The sequence below is a fragment of the Dinoponera quadriceps genome, unplaced genomic scaffold (assembly GCF_001313825.1).
Source record: "Dinoponera quadriceps isolate SergipeBrazil2010 unplaced genomic scaffold, ASM131382v1 scaffold1501, whole genome shotgun sequence".
Lineage (NCBI taxonomy): Eukaryota > Metazoa > Arthropoda > Insecta > Hymenoptera > Formicidae > Dinoponera > Dinoponera quadriceps.
The window spans coordinates 217,995-239,628 of NW_014555657.1; the positions used below are offsets into that span (position 1 = coordinate 217,995).

At 44.8% G+C, this 21,634-nt stretch overlaps 4 protein-coding genes across 4 annotated transcripts in view; all 4 read left to right on the plus strand.

The window, feature by feature from the left end:
* Positions 1-3,153: 3,153 nt before the first annotated feature.
* On the plus strand, positions 3,154-7,115 carry LOC106745113. Its single transcript, XM_014620397.1, has 4 exons — positions 3,154-4,277; positions 4,881-5,103; positions 5,482-5,697; positions 6,122-7,115. Exons 1-4 carry the CDS (start codon positions 3,951-3,953, stop codon positions 6,382-6,384), a joined length of 1,029 nt encoding a protein of 342 aa, XP_014475883.1. The 5' UTR covers positions 3,154-3,950; the 3' UTR covers positions 6,385-7,115.
* A 103-nt stretch (positions 7,116-7,218) lies between these two features.
* On the plus strand, positions 7,219-8,584 carry LOC106745114 (ATPase inhibitor mai-2, mitochondrial-like). The gene is made up of 3 exons (XM_014620400.1): positions 7,219-7,358; positions 7,914-8,046; positions 8,129-8,584. The coding sequence occupies exons 1-3, from the start codon at positions 7,234-7,236 to the stop codon at positions 8,261-8,263; spliced, it is 393 nt and encodes a 130-aa protein (XP_014475886.1). The 5' UTR covers positions 7,219-7,233; the 3' UTR covers positions 8,264-8,584.
* Positions 8,585-8,777: 193 nt separating this feature from the next.
* Positions 8,778-9,857, plus strand: LOC106745110. The gene is made up of 3 exons (XM_014620395.1): positions 8,778-8,792; positions 9,005-9,196; positions 9,270-9,857. The coding sequence occupies exons 1-3, from the start codon at positions 8,778-8,780 to the stop codon at positions 9,450-9,452; spliced, it is 390 nt and encodes a 129-aa protein (XP_014475881.1). The 3' UTR covers positions 9,453-9,857.
* A 222-nt stretch (positions 9,858-10,079) lies between these two features.
* LOC106745115 (syndecan-like) overlaps positions 10,080-21,634 on the plus strand; it is a 114,650-nt gene continuing 103,095 nt past the window's right edge. The window contains exon 1 of the mRNA XM_014620401.1: positions 10,080-10,425. Within this exon, the coding sequence (XP_014475887.1) occupies positions 10,351-10,425 (75 nt within the window). The 5' untranslated portion in view covers positions 10,080-10,350. The remainder of the gene's footprint in view (positions 10,426-21,634) is intronic.

Here is a 21,634-nt window from a genome sequence, read left to right on the forward strand (position 1 = left end):
GGAAGAATGAGGGATTTAACGCGAGACAAGGATAACGGTAGCGATAGGAACGCGACATTTCAATTAGACACGCGGACGGCTGGCTGCGGTCGCACGACATTCGAATAGCCGCTTCAGCTTCGCATGCGGATGACAGTTAAACGGCTTCACGCGCGAGTCAGATAACGTAAGTTCGCAATTAGAGTCGCCGTCGGCCAGTACAACCAATCCAAAATACAGTATCAACATACAACGACCGTGTCAGCGGCATTAAAGGCCGCGCGAGTCTTCACCACCGACGGGTTTATTCGGTAACGCCCACGATAATACGTCCGTGCTCCGCGGTTGTCAGTATGGATATCGCCAATATTATACATTATCGAAGACAGCCGGGATGTCGATACAGGGAATGATACCGAGGAAACATCAGTGTGAAACGAGCCGCCCGGCGGAATCAATAATCCAATACGGATGTCGATGATACGCTTCCACTCGACGAGCTCGCGAAAAAGGACCCTTTCTTGATACTGCCCGCGTACCCCGTTAATATGTTTCAAAGAGTATTTTCGGACGGTTCAGCAGATTGTCTCGCGTAAGTGCGATTAATATTAAGTATCGAGACTTCGCGCGCGTGCACAGACCCCTCGTCAGCAATAGACTGTTGGCGGTTTTTTATCCCCCTGTGACAGTTCAAGACAAAACGAGGGCTTTGTATGCAAAAGTATCGTATTGTGACTCGACTCGGCTCACTTCAATGGTGCTCAACGTTTCAACAGCCCTCGCGATAAATCAATACTCTGAAATGAGAATGAGAACGGAGTCTCTCTTTCTTTGCCTTCTCTCTCTCTCTCTCTCTCTCTCTCTCTCCCCCCTTTCTCTTCTTCTTCCTCTTTTTCTCGATCCGAGGGAGGAAATAATTTATATATTAATTTAATACGAGACGATCGAGAAAGACTCTTCACCTCCGCAAAATCGCCTCGCGCTTCCGGTTGTTTCTCCTTCTCAAAGGCGTATCGGCGTCGTGACATGTGTCGCACATATTCTGAGTAGAAATGTACATTTGGGTGCGAAACAGTTCCGCAGGTACGTTTTCCTTTTATCCAATCGAGCTGCAGTTTTACACAGATTTATTTCCTCGAGTTGGAACCGCTTTGCGAGGTGCCGCAAAAAATATCCGAAAGTCGAAAAATAAGAGCCATCCTACAATGCATGCTTTGGGACGTTGCGCGGCGGCTGTGACCCAGATTAATCCTACGGGTTTTCGCGTATTCCAGCGATGCGCAAAAGAAGAAAGGACGGAAGGCAGGAAGTCAAAGATGAACTTTATTCCTCTCTGCGAAAACTGCAATTCACCGATTGTTCGCCAAGCCAGTAAGCCGGGAGGGCGGCATTCTTCAAATTAAATCGATCTCGAGCGCTTCGGGTCAAATTGTCGCTCCGCGTTCCACGTTAACGTATTGAATTAACGCGCAACGTAAGGTGAAAGGAAGCATCTTCGCGTGATACTCGCACGTTTCTTCTCTTTTCCTTTCTTAACGTTTCTCTGTATCGTAACTTTGCGATTTTCCAATTTACTTTGCTTTTTTCTGCGCGAAATCGTATCACTCGGTATACGGTATAACTGAGAGAAAAAGTTCCGATGCTCGTAACTAAAATCGCATGAATAAATGAAAGAATTATAACTCGTATAACTATTTTTCCAGTAAGAGTTAGTATAACGTCAGTGATAATAATCTTACATGCAAATTGCTGCAAAAAAGTTTTGGTATTTGTAATTATAATCATATGGGTGAAAGAATTATAGTCAGATGGACTATTTTCCTAGTGAGTGTTATTATAAATATCAGTGGCAATAACTTGATGCATATAAAAAACTTTTGGTTTAAACCCCCCAAAAATAACAATGTTATATAGTAGTGATGTAAGAAGATATACTTGAGGCCGAAAACGATTATAATTATAATTTTTCCTCGGTGCGCGCTTAGAATGCCATTTCGTCGCGGACATTTGCCCTCTCGCTGTTATTTCGTGGCCGGCCGATCCGACCGACGCCGGTTGCTCGGGACATCGAGATAAACTTTCTCTGTGTCGGCTCTGAGGGATAACTGTCGTGGAACTAATGTCGCGTGGCGGTGGATGTAGCGGAATCCGCCGTTTGATTCCATTACACGGCACTTAGGGCCGTAACGTACGGGATGTTTCGCGCAGAACTTTCGGGCCGGTTGCTATCGCCCACGAGCGCGAGACGCTCGTTCAAATTGCGCGAGCCCGATTACGGCATGGATACCGTTAATTAGGATTTTACGTGAAAGGGCGGGAGAGACGTTCCACGCTTAGCTGTTATCCTTTCTCGCTGGAACGCAAAAGTATTCAGGGCGCGAGTTCTACGACCCTCGAAATCGCCTCGGAATCCGGTTAGCAGCCCGAACGTGAGAGAGAGAGAGAGCCTTGGAAGCGAGAAGGGTGCGATCATTCGAGGGATGGTGCACACACAGGAAGTTGGGAACAAAATCTATTTCAATTTTCTTTCGAGTTCAATGCGCACGAACATGCGACATTCCAAGTGCTCGCTACCGTCACGCCAAGAGACGATTCGTAGACTCTCTTTTCCCTGTTCAGCGCTTTCATGAACTCTCATTCCCCGAAACACACAAATTGCTCCATCCGTATAACAGTTAACGGATTTTAATCGATCGATTAAATGCATGCAATTGTCGAACGAATAAAATCCCGATCAAGTGGCAAAAAGAAAGAGAGCTTTATTTTCAGGTTCATCGGTAAACTCCCAGTTTCAATCTTCTTACCGAGATTGACGAAATGTTCTTCGCGCAAATCTCGGTCGAAGCGGTAGCCAACGCCACCGGACGTCGGTGAAGACCAAACCGACGCCCATCGCGGACGCAGTTCGGAACAGAACCGCTCCGATACGGACGGCTTATCCATCGGGAAAATTGGCGCGCAGTTCCGCGTGAGCGTTTCGCGAACGTAGCGGGCGCGTCTCTCGATTCGAGTTCCTCTCGCTCTTCTCTCCTTCGTGGCTCGATTAGCGGCGATATCCGAAAAGGGATGCGCGCGGTGGTGGCCGAGAGTGGGGATACGCCGCGATTGCAATAAAACGATGGAAATATTGGAATCGGCGCAATATGATTCCACGACGGGTCGCGAAATGAAACGAAACAATGTTTTGCGTTGCGCGGAACCGTCGGCGAGCCCTCTCCCCTCTCGTCCCCTCGTCCTCTCTCGCCCCCCGTGCGAACCGAGGATTTGTTAAATATCGAGCGCGTCTAGCTAGTACCGTGGCCAAAATGGCCGGCGTTTAGTCGTCCTTTAGTTCGCGTTTAAAATCGAGCTGGCTTTAACTCGGCTGGTTCGAGGCCGTTCCTCGCTCGCGTCACCGTCGATCTCATCCGCCCCGTATTGAAGAGGCCGCTTTCTCGAAGAGAGGGGCTCGCGTTTTTCAAACGAGGGCGCGTGTGCCTTCCGCAGAGAAAATCCGAAGATGCCCCGGGGAGAGCGCGAACGCTCGGAGAATCGTCCAAATTCAAACTTCGCGAAACGCGTCCCGCGAGAACCAGGTGTATAAACCGAACTTAAAACACGAGACCTTGATGTAACGAAAGTTTACGTTAATCGTTTCGACGAATCCCCCCCGAGACAGCTGCCGCGCACTGTAAGAGCAACGATTCGTGAAGCACGTGAATATGCGCGAAAAAACATTAGTCGAGGTACAATCGGAGGAAAAGCGGAATTACGTCCGAATAAACGTGCGGCGACTTCCGTGAGACAGACGACGCATCGGTAAACAGCTGACTGTTCTAAAGCCGCGGTTAAACAAGCAAACCGCACTGCCACGAAACAGAGGCGACGAGCACGTGTAACGAGACGTTTGTACGCACGATCGGACGAAGGCGAATTAATCTCTCGAATTAGACCGAGCAGCCAGCCGACTTTCTAGTTGTTCGAGGTGAGCGATGGAGGGTGAGAACGCGCGTAGTTGCCGGGGAAGCGTGTCTTCGGAAACGACGACGACGGTGTTGCTGAAGAAGCGGGAGAGGACGCAGAATTGGGTGCCCGAGGAGAAGAACGCCCTGTTCGCTCTGATCAAGCTGCACGTGAGCGCGATCGAGAACAAGAAGATCGACCAGGCGGCGTCCACGAGGAAGGCCCTCGCCTGGCAGCAGATCTACTCCGCGTTTCGCGGCAGATTCACCGCGGACCGGGACATCGTGCGGATAAAGGAACAGTGGCGGCGGATGAAGGCGCAGGCGAGAATTGAAATGTACACGTACGCCGAGAAGGTGCGCGATTTTGACGTTCGCGACGACGTTTTCGTGGACGTTCACGCGCCGCGTCGCGCGCTTAAGGCCGCTTAACCTTAGATTACTAAACTGTCTCGTGACTTACTAATCGTTCGTTAAAATTACGACTGAAGGAAAAACATAGGATATTTGAGAAAAATATGATCTTTATTCGGAAGTAAGAACGTTATATTGCGAATATATTTATGACAATTGGACTTAAAAACGACGATGAATTGAGACAATAATTATTTTGCACAACCTGAACACACGTTGACTCATATTGTGATTTTGTGTTCGCCGACATGAATAGAACGTAGGTAGAAAATACAAGGAATTTATTTCACGAAATTTCTATTTCGGTGAAAATACGACACTGGCGATGTGCCAACGTGCTCCTTCGTGTTTCCCTTTCAAACTGACGATCGCGCGAGGGTTAAACAGTCGTTGAAGTTAACATGTTGCGGGAACTATAGGAACTGCGATGTTTTGTACCGCATTAACGATTATTGTCGGTGTTCTAATTATTGATAAACGTCGTGTGGTATAATCGTACGATTTTAATTGCTTCCTGTTGTTTTCTATGATCGTGTTCGTACGAAGGTGCGAACTCTGGGACCGGATGTGGCCACCAAGTCTCGACCGTCGGGTCTGTCGGTCGAGGTGTGGAGGCTGATGGAAAGCGTACGGCGAAACGATCGCGACGCCGAGCGTTCGGACGACAGTAGCAGTCAAGAAACCCACGAGAACCGGACGACAAGTCGGGTGTCCGCGATACACGCCATCTTGGACAATTTGACACTGCCTGCGACGCTGGAAACGTCAGGTTGAGTAAACATCAGTTGCTATTCTACCTTTGTCGTGTAACTATTATTATCCCAAGAAAATGTCACAATATCGTAATTAACTATCTTAATAATTAAGACGAAATTAAAATAAAATTAGGACAAAATTGTGGAGAAATAACGGTTATTTAGTATAGAGACTGTGATGCCGATTGATAATGTTGCCGAATTCAAACGTAGAAAGATATGACATGCAATAACGACCATTACGTCTGCACATATTTGATGTAAGGTTACATTTTTTCGCGCGACAATGACCTCGCACAATTCAGTCTTATTAAATTGAATCATTTATCTAATCTTATCTGTTAACCGTTTCGTGAGGGTTAACATTATACCGGTTTTAATCCTTGGTTCAGTGGCAGGGCACGAAGTAAAGATCGAGATCAACAGCGATACTTACAATACGGAGGACGAGAACAGCCATAGTGAATCTGCACCAAAATCGTCGCCAGGTGTCTCGCCAAGGAAACGCCCGAGAACGACGACGTCGGGGACAGAGGACGAACATATAGAATGTCTTGAGCCGAAAATCGTGCATCCCAATAGCGGCCTGACGTCCCGTGTCAATGATGGTATCTTTCGTTGGTCTCTCTCTTTCTCTCCCAGTAAATAAGATACATCAAATCAATCTTTTGAAATATTGATTTTATGTGGACTTTATAAACATTTTGACATCATATTTTATAAATGTTTATAAATTGCTGTTCGATAATATTATATTCTTAAATATTAAAATCATAGTATGGAAACATTATTTTTGATGTTTCGATCAAATATTGTTAACAATAATGTTGAATGCAACATTAAGAACTACATATTTGAAAACGTTACATAATTATAAAATATCATTGTAATAACGTTGTGTTAATGATTTCTTGCCTACTGGGCTCTCTCTCTCTCACACACACCCACACACACACACACACGTATGGTGATATACCATATGACATGCGTTATGAAAGACTGCGGACAATAACCGAATATTTTGTTTTTAAGAGGCGGAATACAATGCAAAGAATGAATCGCTCGTCGACAAGAGCGACGTAGGGCGACAGCGAGCGATGTGGATCTGCAAGTCGACCCAGCGTGAGCATGAGATCAAGCTGCGGATGTTGCAGATCGAGCTGGAGCGCGCTGAGCTGCAGAAGCAAACCGCCGTGAACGAGTTAAAGACGTCTGAAATCAAGAGACAACTGATCGAAAGCCAAGCTGCAGAGTATTTCAGGTCGTTACACCAATACTCGATACATGCCCGCTGAATAGATCGGTACTTACGTCGATCGAGATTCCGGTCGAAACGTTCGATCCGATTGAGTCCTCGAAGGATTGTAAACGTCTTTGAACGGTTAATACACTTCGAGATATTTTGTAGTATTATGTTGACGATGCACTCGTCTCTATTCGCGACAATTTCAAGTACTCGATGTACGCGTCTCCGATAGAGTTGATAACCTGGTGAAAAATTATCCATATATAATTTTATGTAATTATATAAAATCATGGAAATGGAAATATATCTAAAATTATGTATAATTCCTTATGATTATATATAATTATATGCACAATTCGCGTTTAAAGGAACCAGGCAGTATAATTATCCATAGATCGTGCAAAATTATATCTTTATATGATTTTATATGGTCATATATGATTATGTATAATTATATATGGAAAATATTTTACAAGAAATATACGACGCCGCGTTAACTCGTTATTAATTATCATTATTCCTCTCAATTGCTTTCCCTTATAATAATTTACGGTATACGATAATTGTATCAATTGTGACCTTCAATAATGGCTAAGTTGCGATCGCTTCGCCGCATTCTCTGCGTTTCTAATTTCTTTCTTCTTTCAACAGCTTTATAACGACTTCTAATTATTTGCTTTGCAGTGTTGTAATTGGGCGTTAGTTAATGTGCAGTTATGATGTCGCTCATAATGATTTGCACATTTCGTAATTGCGTTAATTGCAATACCGACGCAGAGAAAATATCGGTCACACATAGCGCGCGAAGTATCGCGTTGATAACGATGCCGTCGTCGCGGCGCCAGCGGACCGCCGGCTGGCGCGTGAGAGTTCGTGATCTAAGAGTAGCGCTACGTTCATGGACGGAGCAGCTCAAGGTAGTCTAGTGGCGCTGCCCCGAGTCTTAGTCGATAGTTCCGATATCGAATTCGTGAAGATGCAACGGGCGATCACGACGTTCTCACGAAACATTTCTGTGTTAAGGTATCTCGTGAAGCTTCGCGTCGTTTCGCAGGATAATAATTCAGCGCACACTGCGCCTTTAATTCACTCTCTCCCTCTCTCTTTCTCTTTCTTCTGCTCCCCGGCATTTCGCCGACCTAGCGAAACGTAGATTCCGATGCCGTCTTCGATGTACGTCTTTATACGCAGTAATGAGTATATATGTTTTTTTTTTGAACGCACGAAAGACTTGTTCTTCCACGTTGAACACAGATGTCATTGTTTTTTTTTTTTCGTTGCAACGTCGTAGATCAGTGACATATGCCCGACCTACCTAAATACTATATCAAAATTATGTAATGCTTCGGCTAGATAGCAGTAGACATAACCCCATGACTCAGGTAGAACTCAGAGAATTACAATAACGTCGAAATAACGAGAAAATGACTGTAACAATTCACTTTTCGATCATCATTTTGACGTCATTTTAATATCACCATTTTCTGTTCTACACAGTGATATTTCGTCTCACATCTGCAGTTGAAAGGTTCTTCTCGCGTGATTCCGTTATATTATTCGGAATGTTTTTCGTTGCAGTCAGGTGAGAATGGCTGGAGAACGTGGCTCTGGTGCTGGCAAAGGAGGAGGTGGTGGTGGCACCATTCGCGAGGCCGGTGGATCCTTCGGAAAGATGGAAGCAGCCCACGAGGATCAGTACTTTTACAATCTGGTCGGTATCACATCTCTCCTGCGAATTCTTTCGTGTTAACGATCATTCAATCCGCTCACACGAATCTGAAATCTGATTTCAGCAAAAGGAGCAGTTACAAAAGATGCAAGAGAGTCTGCATGATGAGATTTCGTTCCATGAGGAGCAAATCAAACGTCATCAGGAAGCTATAAATCGCCACAAAAAGCGAATCACAGATATGGATCGCAAGGAATAAAGATATTAGAAGTTACTGGCGTGAGACTTCCAATTTCAGCGATATTATTGATTTCGATATAAAAAGATCCAAAAATAGTAAGGATAATAGAGCGTCACGAAAGTGTTGTTTTTTTTTTAATGTATATGTCACTTTGAATAGATATAAAATATACAATGCTTTTAATATTAATCAAGCATTGACGTATTATCATATTACCTTGGAATATTGTATGAATCGGTTACCTCAATGAGACTACCATAAGACGCCTTTGTACGTCAAATACCTGAAAAGGCTTGCTTATACCTGAGAATAAAATGGAGTTTTTAATCGTTGGTTAAACGTGTCTTAGTTTGCGGCGACCTTCTTCAAACTGATATCGACGCCCATGTAATATCATTGAATTTAAGCTCGGACAATGTAGATTCGCGATAACGATTTCTCTTTTAATTCATGAGCAAACAAATTATACTATATTTATTAACGCGGTCCTTTTTCCGTACTTTTTGGAACGACGGAGATCGAGCTCGCCGAAATGACAGAATCACTCGTAATCGAATAACGCCAATTCCGATGATTGAATCACGTCGGATGCGAATTTGTTTTATCCGTGTCGCGCGTGTGACATTTTGTAAGCGACACGTATTTCCCCCCGATGAATAAATCATAACTTTGTGTCTGTTGAATATTTCCTATTGCACGTCGTATCCTATTTCAATAAACAAGCGCGATGCTTCGACGTGTCGTCAAAAATATGTGTAGATATACACCCAGGTGCTCATCTGGGAACACGTTCAATTCGCAACGTTCGCATTTCTTTGGTTGTGTCCCTTTTCTGATACCGCAAATTCTTCAAATTGTAGGCGTGTCGACAGAAGGGAGAAACATGATTCGAAAAAAAGTCCAGCGTCGTTCGGCGAAATCGCATACGAGACGGAACATTACTACAAACAGGTGACCTACGTTGCGAAAGGTCATTAGCGAATCAAACAACCATCGCGATGTATAATCGTGTGAATCCATTTAGGACAAAAAATTGTTGAGAGTCATGCGGCAAAAGACCGAGGACGAGGTGAAACTGCTGCGACACGAGATCCAAATGATGCGCAATAAGATCGAGGAATACAATCGAAGTATCAACGAGAATCTGAGATTTCTAAAGAATCTGGAGAATGATCAGACAACCCCCGCCGAGAACAAGAAGAACTAACGATCACGCGCGCTCACGTTTTTCAGGATTAATTTAGCCAAACTCCGATTCAGCTAATCGATGATGTTGAAAGTCGCCGTTGGTTAAATTATCTTCTCTCTCTCTCGTTCATATAGATACTCACATAACATAGTTATATTCTTGTCATTTAGATATTATCGCAATTTCGTGCTCCATCCGAATAGAAACTGTTAACTTTTCGATTATTTTTATATAGCAACTTACGCAATTTCGAATCGGTGTCGGAAAATTTCATTATTTATCGATCAGTCGAATCTGAGTTTGATGAAAATATCTATTCTGTAACTTTCAACGAACTTTCACGCGTGTGTCATTATGACGCAAGTATGATATGTAAAACCACGGCGACGCAACGATGACAACATTGTCGTTAAAAGTTAGAACACAAACCTTGATTTCCTGTCGTCGGAGAAAACGCGCGGCGGATTCCGCTCGAAATGAAAACCCTCGCAATTACGAAATTTCCGTCGACCCATCGAGAGAGGCAAAATCGCAATGAGTCGCTCGTCGATCCTCTCGCTCCGCCGTCGCCACCGTCAGACGCCGCGAGATGGCGCGCGCGCGCGCTATTCGGTTCGGCGACTCGGAGCAGCACGTCATGGCGACCATAGCGGTGGTCGACGACAGCGGGCGATCGTCGCGCCGCCAGTGTCTCGCGGTTCATCGATCAGTGTGGTGTGTGTCTGTCGCGTTGTTGTTCCGGGGAGATTTTTCTAGTGGTGGTTTGGTTCCTGCCTGTATATCTGGCGGTAGTTTTCACGCGGATTCCTCTCGCTGGCTCGTACTCCGCGAGAGACTCGTGCGCGCGCTGATACGGGAGCACGGGCGCCGTCGTCATCGCGGGGCCCATTCGAGATCTACAGAAACCGGGGGAAAGATGCGACTAAGGATATGCTGGGTTCTGGTTAGCACGGCCGTGGTGATCCTCGCGGGATGCAACGCCGCTACCGAGGTGAGAGTTCGCGTCGTCGGGAACGTCGTTGAGAAGCGAGAAGACGGACGAGGCAGGGGGTGTGAATGTGAGTGAGTGAGAGAGAGAGACGGCTTTCTCTTTCTCTCCCTCATTCTCCCCATCATTCTCTCCCCCTTTCCTTCGCGCGCTGTCTCTCTCCCTCTACCCGTCTCTCTTAGCTGTCACGCTCGGCGTCTCGGCCAATCTGTTCCGAATCGAACTATGCACGATCATAGTCCGCTTTCCTCTTCGCTTTTCCACCCGTGTCGCTGAGGCGAACGCTTCTTCAACGTTCAAACGGGAGCCACGTACATGTATAGACACTCTACTAACGTACGAGCAGAAGCGCGTTTCTTACCTTCGTACGTAGTATATCGGCGTTTACGCCGATACCGCGGCGCACTCCTGGCGTCTCGTTTCGGACAGTGGTGTTCAAATCGAAACAGCGTTCGCGGCGCCGAGCCACGGGATCATTCGGATCGGAAATGATACCTCGGCGGTATGTCGTTGTGTTCAATCACGATTCAATTTTAAATACCGCATATACTCTAGTAAGACACGCTTCGTCGAAGCCGCATTATCCCGCAGGAAGAATCACCGCCGTTCCGTTCATACTGGCGCGCGTTCCGATCGGATGCTCGTAACGGAGCGATCTCGCTCGCCCATATTGTGAGCGATACTCGTACGCGCCCGTTTACGACATACGACGAGAACGCTATTTCGAAGCGATGTCTATCACTGAACCACGACAGACAGAGACCAAAAGACAGAGAGGGAGAGAGAGAGACACGCGCGCTTTTCTCTCTCTCTCTCTCTACCTTCATTCCTCTTTGTTGCTTTCTGTCTCGCTCTTTCTTAGTTCCGTTTACGTAACCAGCGGACCGTTTACGTTACATCGGAGATCGGGTTTATCCCCGATAACGCAGTCTCCGTTATGTGAGTTTTGTTAACGGCAACTTTCGGAAGAATTGAAGTAAGTTCGGAACGAGCAGGCTCGCCCGCCCGCCCCGCTTTTTATCTTCGTAATTAGATAATGAGAAAAAATAGCTTTTAAATAAAAACAAGAGAAGCAATGTTTGGAAAAAGTTTCATAAGCTGCACAATGGTGCGGCCGCTAATTACATTATATCGTAATACGTGTATTCAGCTTACGGTTTTCATCACTAATTCACGGTGGTCGTCCCATTAATTAGCGAACAAAAATTCCATGTCGAGGAAAGTTATAATGTACCGTGTGTGCTTTTTGCGTTACGCGTGTAGAATAACACGCCAGTCTAATAATGGCGGCTGTGTGCCGCGACGTTGACGGCGGCAAATATCCGAAGAAAATATTTGCACCGGACTTTTGTCGCGCCCGACATTTTTCACGACATGTTGATTAACGGTTAGCGCAACAATTTATAAAAAGGCGCGTTTCTACGCGCACGCGTACGTGGCATCGATCGCGGCGAATATCCATCACACGGGCACATCATTTTTATCGCTTAATTCGCGTGTAATTCGCGTTACACGAAAGTTACGCGAGACGCTGCTTGAACGGGGAGAAAGGAGCATGAACGAACCGAAGAAGGAAGCGCGTGCTATTATCGAGCATCGTGAACACAGCGCGTCACTCGCGTCTTGCGATCGACAAAAACGGCCTTAGGGTTACTCGGAACCAGGCTACTGCCGGGGTTAGCGGCAGCTGAGGATAACGCACCTTGTTAAACCCCCGCAGCGCGCGGCCACATAGCAAAGTTTGCACAATGATATCCGGCGTTCGTGCCGACTCGCGTCTCGGCTACAGACGATTTGCGGTAGCCGAGTATTTCGCAACCGAGTTCGGCTTATATTTCGAACGCGGTTCGCAGTCCGCTAACAATTAAAACGGTTCAATTAACTCTCCGATCACTCAGTCCGGGCTTTCTATTTTCCGTAATTATTGGACGAGGCGCTGACTGGGAGCTGAGGCAAAAATAATGAGTATACTTTCTTTCTACGTGCACCTACAAATATTTATATTTTGTAGTCTCTAATTGTTAGGAGCGTACGGCCTCTCCGAGGGAGATGAGAGTGCTGCGTCGCTGCGAATCTTTTCCCGAGGCACCATTTCTTCCGTCGACGTCTCGTCGACTCAATAATATCCCGATAACCCTCCCCTCTCCACTCACGAGGTAATCTTGAAATTCCAGAACGAGAATAAAAAAAGAGTCCCTAACCGGTACAATATTATCTCAGACCGTGATATCTTTCTACGTGATACAAGACTCCTCGCCGTGTTCCTTCTCGTCGCGTCGAGTCTCCTCCGAGTCTGCCACCTGTAAGAAAAAAAATCTGAAAATCGCTGAAAGAGCGCAGCACGGAATTCGGCGCGGTGGAATAAATTCTGGGGTAAGCGACCGGCGTATACATAAATCCTGTTACACTGCGCTTACACGTAGTTACATTTTACAATTGCGCGACCTTTAATGCAAGCAGCGGGCAAGGAGCGACCGTGCCCGGCAACGCGCCCCGAAAGCCGGCTGGTTTTAGTGGCCGATGAAATATCGCCAGTAATAATCTCGCTGTCTTCGCGCGGAAAATGCATTTCCCCGTCGTACGTATGTCGGGTCGCTGCTTCTTCGCCTCGCCCCCGGACGCTTAACCGTAAGAGGAGCTTATAAATATTCCCGTATCGCTTCTCGCGCACTTTGTGAACCCGCTCGTCGTTGTTGAAAGGAAGAAGAAAAATAATAAGAACACTGAGAAAAAAATGTTTGATATTTGTGACCATGTTCGTATTGTGTGAACAAATTATGGTCAGAAGAAACATTTTTGTTGTTATTATTGCTTTATTCTAATATTTTTATTTATTTATTCACGGAAATGTATCCCTTTTATGCAAAGTAAGACATGTCTGTATGTGTCTATTACAAAAATTATATGATTATATATAAATTATAGAATTATTTATTTATGTTATATATTATAATATTAATGATAATAACCTTATATGAATCATTATCTTATATGAATGATACTGTTGCTTTTTGTTTAAAAAAAAAATTTACTTCGACGATACTGACACTTGTTAACTCCTCTCTTGAACTTTCAATTCTACAGATTTGATTTCAATGTTGTTTTGAACAATTTTGACGTTAAAACAGTGAAAACAGAAATATGAGACATTAAAATTGAAATAAGGGTAAATTATATTTTTAGAATTAAAATTGAATCTATTTTGTTATCTTAGCTTCTATTGTAAAGTTAAAAGTTTAACATAGAACCGAAATATAATATCATTTTAAGAAAAGGATATAGCTATAGTGCTGAAAGATACACATTGAGAGTAAATATATTTTATTTATAACTGTCACTATAATAGTCTTACGATGAATTCGGTCATCTGCGCCATATCGGATTAGTGCACATTAAAAGCCGTTACATAGAAATGTCCAAACACAATAGCACTGCATAAGCACTTTGACGGTGAAATAATTAACGTATATTCTGCTAAATAATGTGGCAATATCGTTATTAGGTATTTATTTGTTCAAAATGCTCATATGCTATTTTGTCTAAATAATTGCTTCATATGTAGTGGCCTTTAGCATCCATCCGGTATAATGCGGGTGATCAAATTCGCTATGTTGTCAAATTCGCTATGTATTATACGCACATTGTTCCTACTATTTTCGCGAGAGAGAACTATAAAAAAAAGGTATAGCTGAAGGTGAAAATAATTATAATTTCTCCGAGTGTAACTATAATTTTAGTGAGATTAAGCATTCTTTTCTCTCTCTCTCTCGCAATGAAAAATTCGTTTCACGCGAGCGCAAGGGTTCATCGTCGATACGCGCGATGCGTTTCACGCGCGGGTATTCGTCTGTTCGTTCGTTTCGATTCAGTCGAGAGAATCGAGTCTCCGCGGAATGTCCCGGAGTGAGACTTCGTTTCTATAATTGGGATAGAAAATAGGAAAAGGGAGGATCTAATATACGTGGCACTCACTCCGCGGTGTCGACTGCTTCGTCGTTTTCAAGAGACTCGCGGCATTATTTTTTTTCCTACGGATCATTGGGTCTCAGGATAAGTCCCGTGTATCGAGTATCCCACGGGGCTCGCTCCTCTCTTTTTCTTTCTCTTTCTTTCCACCGGCGAAACGCAGTTAATATACGATTATTATGCGACGAGCGAAAAAATGATCGAATTTCTGCGCGACGATTAAGAAGTTGTGTGCTATCCCGTTGATACTCGCTAATCGCGCGGCTCGTCGACCATGCCCCATGCTCGCGAAAGAGACGAAGGAGAGCTAACAGCGAGTTGCGTGTCGCGACCTCCCCACCCCTTTGAAATATTGTTCAAGCTACGGTTACGGCTTGGTGATTATGGTAAATTACGAAACGTCGATACTATGTTCCAAGAATCCTCGTTTCTTATTATCGACGAACGGATGAGCGAGCGAGCGCGCGCAAACAAACTGTCGGCGATGGCAAATAAACATTCGCCGGGGCGATGACTCGCGGCCGAAACGACTCGAGAGTTACTAACGCGCACTCTCTCTCTCTCTCGGCAAGACGATAACTTTCATCTCGGCCGTTATTCAGGCAGAAGCGGAAATCGGAAACGCGACGCGTCGGCCTTGACGGTCAGGTAGGGTAGATGAATAGATAGATAGATCAATAGATAGATGGGTAGGTAGGGTTGGAAAAACTGTCGGGATCGCTTTTCCCGCTAAAGAGAGGAGACACCGATCCACAAGCGATGGACATTAATGGCCTTTTACGGCGACGCCTGACCCGTCCATCGTTAGGTCGTGTCGGGCTGGCCGGTTCAACCAGCCGTCGCACTGGCTGAGCTACATGTATGCGTGTACGTGTGACACATGAAGAGAACGAGGGCATGTCTTTCAATACGGCGGCTTGTAATACGGTATACGTTGGTGTAAGTGTTGCAGCGTTCTACGCCTTTCCTCCGACGTATACGAGTCGATAATTGATAGACGGGAGGGACAACGATATCGTCGTTGTCGACTTCATCCCTCTTCCTCTCTTCCTTCTCCCCCTACTCTTTCTCTCTCTCTTTCTCTCATTCCCTGTACAGGGGAGAAATTATGCTCGATTAATGTCGTAACGGAAGCAAAACAATTTTGCCGGAAATTGCGTGTACTCGTAAGGTCGAGCAGATTTTCGAGCGGAATCGACGGAATAGGTAGGGCGATAGATTGGGCGTGCGCGAATCTCTCGTTTGCTATTCTCGTCTACGGGAGCGAGTAACGCTGAAACTGTGCGCCGATTAACATAGAAATTTGCTTAGATGCGCTATTCGTTTCACTCCGGTGGCCGAGGCTGTTACTGTTTACTGATCGCGCGAATAAATCGAAACAGATTCTGTTTGCAGCGCCTCTTAGCGTGCAGTTGTCACAACTTCAGTTATGTACAAATTTTACGCAATTACGTTAATGAAATTCCCGCAGGACGACAGGTCGTCGCGGTATCGATGTGTAATGGCAGCGGGAGAAAAAGAAGTATCGTTTCTCCTAATTGCCGCCAAATAATTACGTCGAAATGTTATCGCGGCAATTCAAATGTCGTCGTCACGGAAGATAGAAATTTTCGCTCGTCGCGAGTCTACCCCGCGTGTTGATATTTCGCCGAGACGGCTAATTAATATACGCATTAAGCCCTTTATGTATATCTTCTCGAGTATTCGCACAGTTTGTGGGACAACTTGCCGTTTAAAACATGGAAGGTGCCTCCTTATTTGGTCCGTTCGAGTACGTGAGGCGAGTCTTAACTCGCGCGCATAGCCGTTTTCGATAAAACGCGAGCTCCGACGAGCTACGAATCGTTCCAGCGGAGGAATCGCGGACTCTCTTTAGCGTAACTCGAAAATTACATATCTTTTTGTGAGCGCATATTCTGAGTCGAAATTTCGGTCTTGAATGTGAAACCCTTAATTCTATAACATGTTCAGTTTTTTATATATTATATAATTCTATAATTATATATAATTATATAATATGTTCAGTTTTAATTCTAATAACATAATTTACTCCTACTTTTTGAGAAATAGATAGATAGAGAAAATAGAAAAGTTACAGCAGTTCTAAAATTTGAAATTTTTCAATCTCTGAGGGATGAACATTTTTGGGTGAATTTTGACGTTCCGTTGAGAATTCTGGTAGCTCCCCGAAGAGTTCTATCGATTATTCTTATGAATTTTTGTAATTCTAATTAAAAAATGAAGATTGAAGAATTATAGTACTTTGAAGTTACTCGGTCGTAAACTTGGCCTTCCGTAATTTTATCTTTTTTTCAATTTCAAAGTTCTGTTGAGAATTCTGGTAGCCCCCCAAAGAGTTTTATCGATTATCTTTAAAACTTTTTGCGCTAAAATTTAAAATAAAGATGTAATATTTCGAATTTACAGAATCGTAAAGTTGGCCCTCCCTACTTTCATTTCGTGTTTTCACCACTTTCATCGACGGAACTCTTTTTAATATCGAGAACTCGAGAACTCTTTTGGGGGCAACCAGAATTCAACTTATTTTTTTTTAATTTTGAAAAAGTGGGGCCAACTTCACAGACGTCCGTTAAATACCCACGAACAAGTCTCCTCCCTCCTTCTTATTCTTTCTCAAAATTGTTTCCCATTCGATCGGCGTATTCCGCGGGAGTCGTGAATTTTTTTCCACGACTTTTTCCGCTTTCAATTATAATTACAGAAATCGGCCTCGTTGCCGATCGTAAGGACAAGTAAGGACAACTTGGAGGTCGTTTGGACAATCTGTAAGGTCCGTAATGTTTATCTTATGTACCGTATTATAGTAGCGTGCGCAAACACGTACACACGAATAAACGAAAATAATAAAAAGTAAATATAGAGAACATTAAAGCGGCATGTTCAGTAACGGGGCCATCGAGCGAAGGAGTTCGCTCGTGGAACGGAAAAAAGGAAGATAAACCTTCAGGATCCTTTCTACATCCTCGTTATACACCCCATCGCGTGCTTCGTTTCACCTCGACCCGTTGTTCCTGGGAATCTCTCTCTCGTCCACTCCTCCCTCACCCCTTCCCCTCTCTTTCTACTTTCTTTGAGATAAAACGCCTCATCGTTACGATACGATATATTCCGCGCATCTAAACCGCAATAATTTCCTGTAAAGTGCTCCTCGCGCGCTCGCGCATTCTTTATATTCGTTCGTACGCGCGCGCGCGTTTCCACTCGGAAAGTAGTATTGCGTCCGTCCGAAACCACCAGCGAAGGCGAGTCACATCAAAGGTGGTTTATAGTAAAGGCTGTTATCGGATACTTACCTGAGAATTAATGTGTAATCGAAGTGTGCTGCGCCGCACTGTGAATACGAGAGAGGGAGAGAGAATTAGTGAACAGCGACGACGGAGACACGGGCGACGAGTGTGGATGGAACGACGGAATGACGTAATTGCGATGAAAATTTGCATTACATCGGCGCCGCCCAATGTAAAAGCTAAATTACACTCGTATGCGACAAATTAACGACATAATAATTAGCAATTATGGGTTTAACTATCTCATTCTTTTTTTCTCCCGTTTGGCGCCGAACGAGCCATTGTTGCGCGGGGAACGCCGGGGGTTCTATAGTTAATATACGCACGATCATTGTGGCGCTTTTCCGCGCGATATCCGGTAAATAGGCACTCGTTCTATTCGATAGCACGTGTACTTTGGACAAGAAAGGGCCGGGCCACTTGAAATTTACTGTTCGATGATAGTCTCGATTGCTCTTGATTGTGTAAATCTTCCACTTTAAGTATACAGGATGTTCTTTAAGTATGTTCAATATTTTAGGAATTGATTTTTGCGGCCATATTTTATGAAGAAACGAACATTTACCTTACAGAGAGATCTTATAGAGAAAAATAATTTTATTGTTATAGTGAAACCGTCGAATATATTATTATTTAATTAAATTATTTTTTTTTCGTACACAACTTCGATTGGAGATATTGTTCCAGTGCGAGCACTTTTAATACTCGTAAAAGAATACGCATGTTATATACTCCGCTGTGAAAACCGAAAACCGTCGTTTTCACGCGGGAGACAACGTTGTCTCAGACAACGATTCATTGTCTTCCAGGGACGGCGACGAGTCATTTTCTCCGACCGTCGCCGCCGCTACCGTGTCCTCTTACTTGCGTCATATTTTAATCCACAGCTCCCCGAAAGCTCCTCCGGCTTGCGCAAACGCTAAAGTAGTCGGACTTTCGAGAATCTTGGTTCTTACGTGCTACGTACAAGTAGATCGCTCTCTGTATCTTCCGCACCACACGGAGTGTAAAAGTCTCGGGGAACCCTTGCCGGCGATCCGCCCTCTATCGCTCCGAAGAGAAAGGGGTGGCGGGCACGAGCGTCTCTCGTGGAAATTGGCTCGTTACTCTTCAGTTTTCGCACCGAAAGCTTTCCGGGCTGCCGAAAAAACTTTCATCCATCTTGCTCAAGCTGTTTCCCACGAGTGACAAGCTTTTTCACGTGCGCGCGTTCAGGCTCACGAGCTCGCTCTTTCGGATCTCCTCTTTTTTTTTTTTTTGCCAGTTCTCTCATGCTCTCCGCGTACGCATTCTTACTCATCGAGCTCGCATTTCCTCGACGCAACATCCAAGATGTCCCGAAGAACGGAGGTGAGCCTCCGTATGGAGAACAAAATTCGCTGCTGAACGCACGCGACACATGGCATTACGTTTCAGCGGTTTTCCTCTTAATATAATCACTCATCGTTGTCAAAGATCGCTTGTTGCGACTGCACATTCGGCGCGGCGAGCATGATCGTATTTCAATGGTCAGCGATTCAAAAGAATCCACTCCGGAATTCCGTGTCCGTCGCCGTGCGCGGGTGAATAAAACAATCGTCGCTTTGATTCCAAATAATTTGGCCGTGCGAAGCGAAATGCAACATACCCGGACGCGCTTAATGCATATCTATACGACAGATCCGATGGGTGTTGCATTTTACATATCGCCCGCGCATCATCGTGCGCTCCTTTATCCGTTTATTGAGTCTGGGCTACATCAAGGAGCGGTTAAGCGCCCTTTGAGAGATGTCGAAAGGCGAAATTGCGAAATGGCCGACGTTAAGATGGATTAGAAGACTCCGTTCGAGGCCGGACTCTCTTTCGCTCTCTTTCTCTCTGCCACATTTATCGCGCGCAGCATCCGCTTTTTTTCGTCCTCCACGCCGCCGCTCTCTTTTTGAGTTTGTCGAGCGGGTTATGACACGCGATTCTTTTTATCTTTCGTGAGCACGAGGCGCTTGAATCGTGCAATTAACTACCCGAGCGAGGAGACACGCTTCTTACAGATATTACAGAGAAATTTGACCGCCGAGTTTTTCCGGTGCATGAAGCGGCGAAATTAAACGTCGATGATATTGATGATGGGCAATAATTAGCGACAGTACGTTGTTTGATTTGCATTCGTGAGACTCGTTCGACTTTTACACGCGACCGATGCTCGGGCGGATACACACATACGGAGAGTTCCTTTAAGACGATTCTTGCAATCGTATGTTTCCAATCTGATTTGTTATATCTTCGTTATTAGCCATATGAGGGGGAGGTTCTATAGTCCTTCTCTTTCCCCCTCTCTCTCCCTCCCTCCCTTCCTTCTCCTCTTTCTCTCTCTTTTCTTCCCTTCTCCCTGTCGTTCTCTCTTTCTTTTTTGCCGATTCCTAAATCTACCAGATAAAATCCGACGAATCGATATCCGTGTCGCGGACAAGCGTTCAGCGATTTTCTACTGTGCAACTGCCTCTGCCTCGCTATAGCCCGGCTCTATGGCGTTTTTCTTTTCCCCGTGCTGCCTCTTTTTCTATTATTTCGTGCACGTATCCCGATGATTGCCGGCTCAGGAATACCTTCGAGTTCATATAGCTCTAATACATCAGGAAATTCTTCATTATACGGCGACTCGATTCTTCGGTACCAATCTTCGATTGGGTATCGGCAATAATAATTCCGATATACCACCGTCTCGTTCTTTCAATTTCGAGCCGACTTGTCTCTCCTCGCTTTCCGTCGTCGTCTTCTCTCGTCATACTTTTGTTCATCTTCTGCCCATTCTTAACGTTTGCCCCGCCGTTCGGCGACAGACTCTCAATAGATTAATTAGTCGTATCTCTCTTTTTGCCTCTTTATAAAACCTAATCTAGCCGTCTACGATCTTTCTTCACTCTTGGAACGGATAACTCACCTCGGTGCACCGAGGATTCTTCGGATTCTTCGGATTTTCTCGTTCGAAACAAAAACGTAGGAAGTAATTTTCGACCGGTTGTTGAGCAAGCATTTATTTCAGACATCGTCGCCTCGTTTCATTGAACGTTCATGTTAGCGGAATGTTGTAAAATCTCGCCAAGTGACGAGACGAGTGCACTCTCTCGTCTGCCAAATGGACGACTTATTTCTTTTTTTTCTTTTTTTGTTATAGCCAAACTTTTCTATCAGATTACGCGTTTGTCATCGTCGTTGAAATAATATATCACGTATTCGCTCGTGCATACGAGCGTGTGCTTACACACGCGCGCGCGCGCGTGCCCGACATCTATCTATCGTGCATGTTCGAGCGAACGAAACTTTCCTCCGATGCTCCGAAAGTTCGTCAAGTAATCGACATTATGGTCTCGATTTTCCTGCTAAGAAGATACTTTCTCCAAGAGATGCTTTCTCTAGATGCACAAATATGCGTACTAGATGCTTGGCAATGGGCGAGATTCGCGAATCGCATTGTTATCCCGCGTAATTCAAATAAGAATTGGAAACTGAAACGTCGGAGTGCTCTTTCGCCAACTTCGCTAATGTAATGTAATTGCGAAATGTTGCCGGGCAAGCCGGGGCGTTGTCGCTGCAAACTTTTCTTCTTTAACGGGGATGCCACGGTTTCTCTCCTTTGTGTCTGGCCCAGTATCGCCAATGTGTACGCGTGTGTATGTGCAGACTAGTTTAAATTACTCCGGAATCGTGCTATTTCAGTCGGACTTTAATTAATTCGATATCGACCGATTTATCGCCGATGATAATAATACCGAACGTATTTCAAATACTCGAATTTCATAACTATTTCAAATATTGCTTGAATAAACATATTCCAAATATTTTTCAAATAAATATATTTCAAATATGCGAGTTTCGGATATTCAAACAGACGTCATGTCAAATATCTGGTCGGTGCCGACGTGTCTTTCGTTCGTCGGTTAATTATTCTGGAAAAAGGTGAA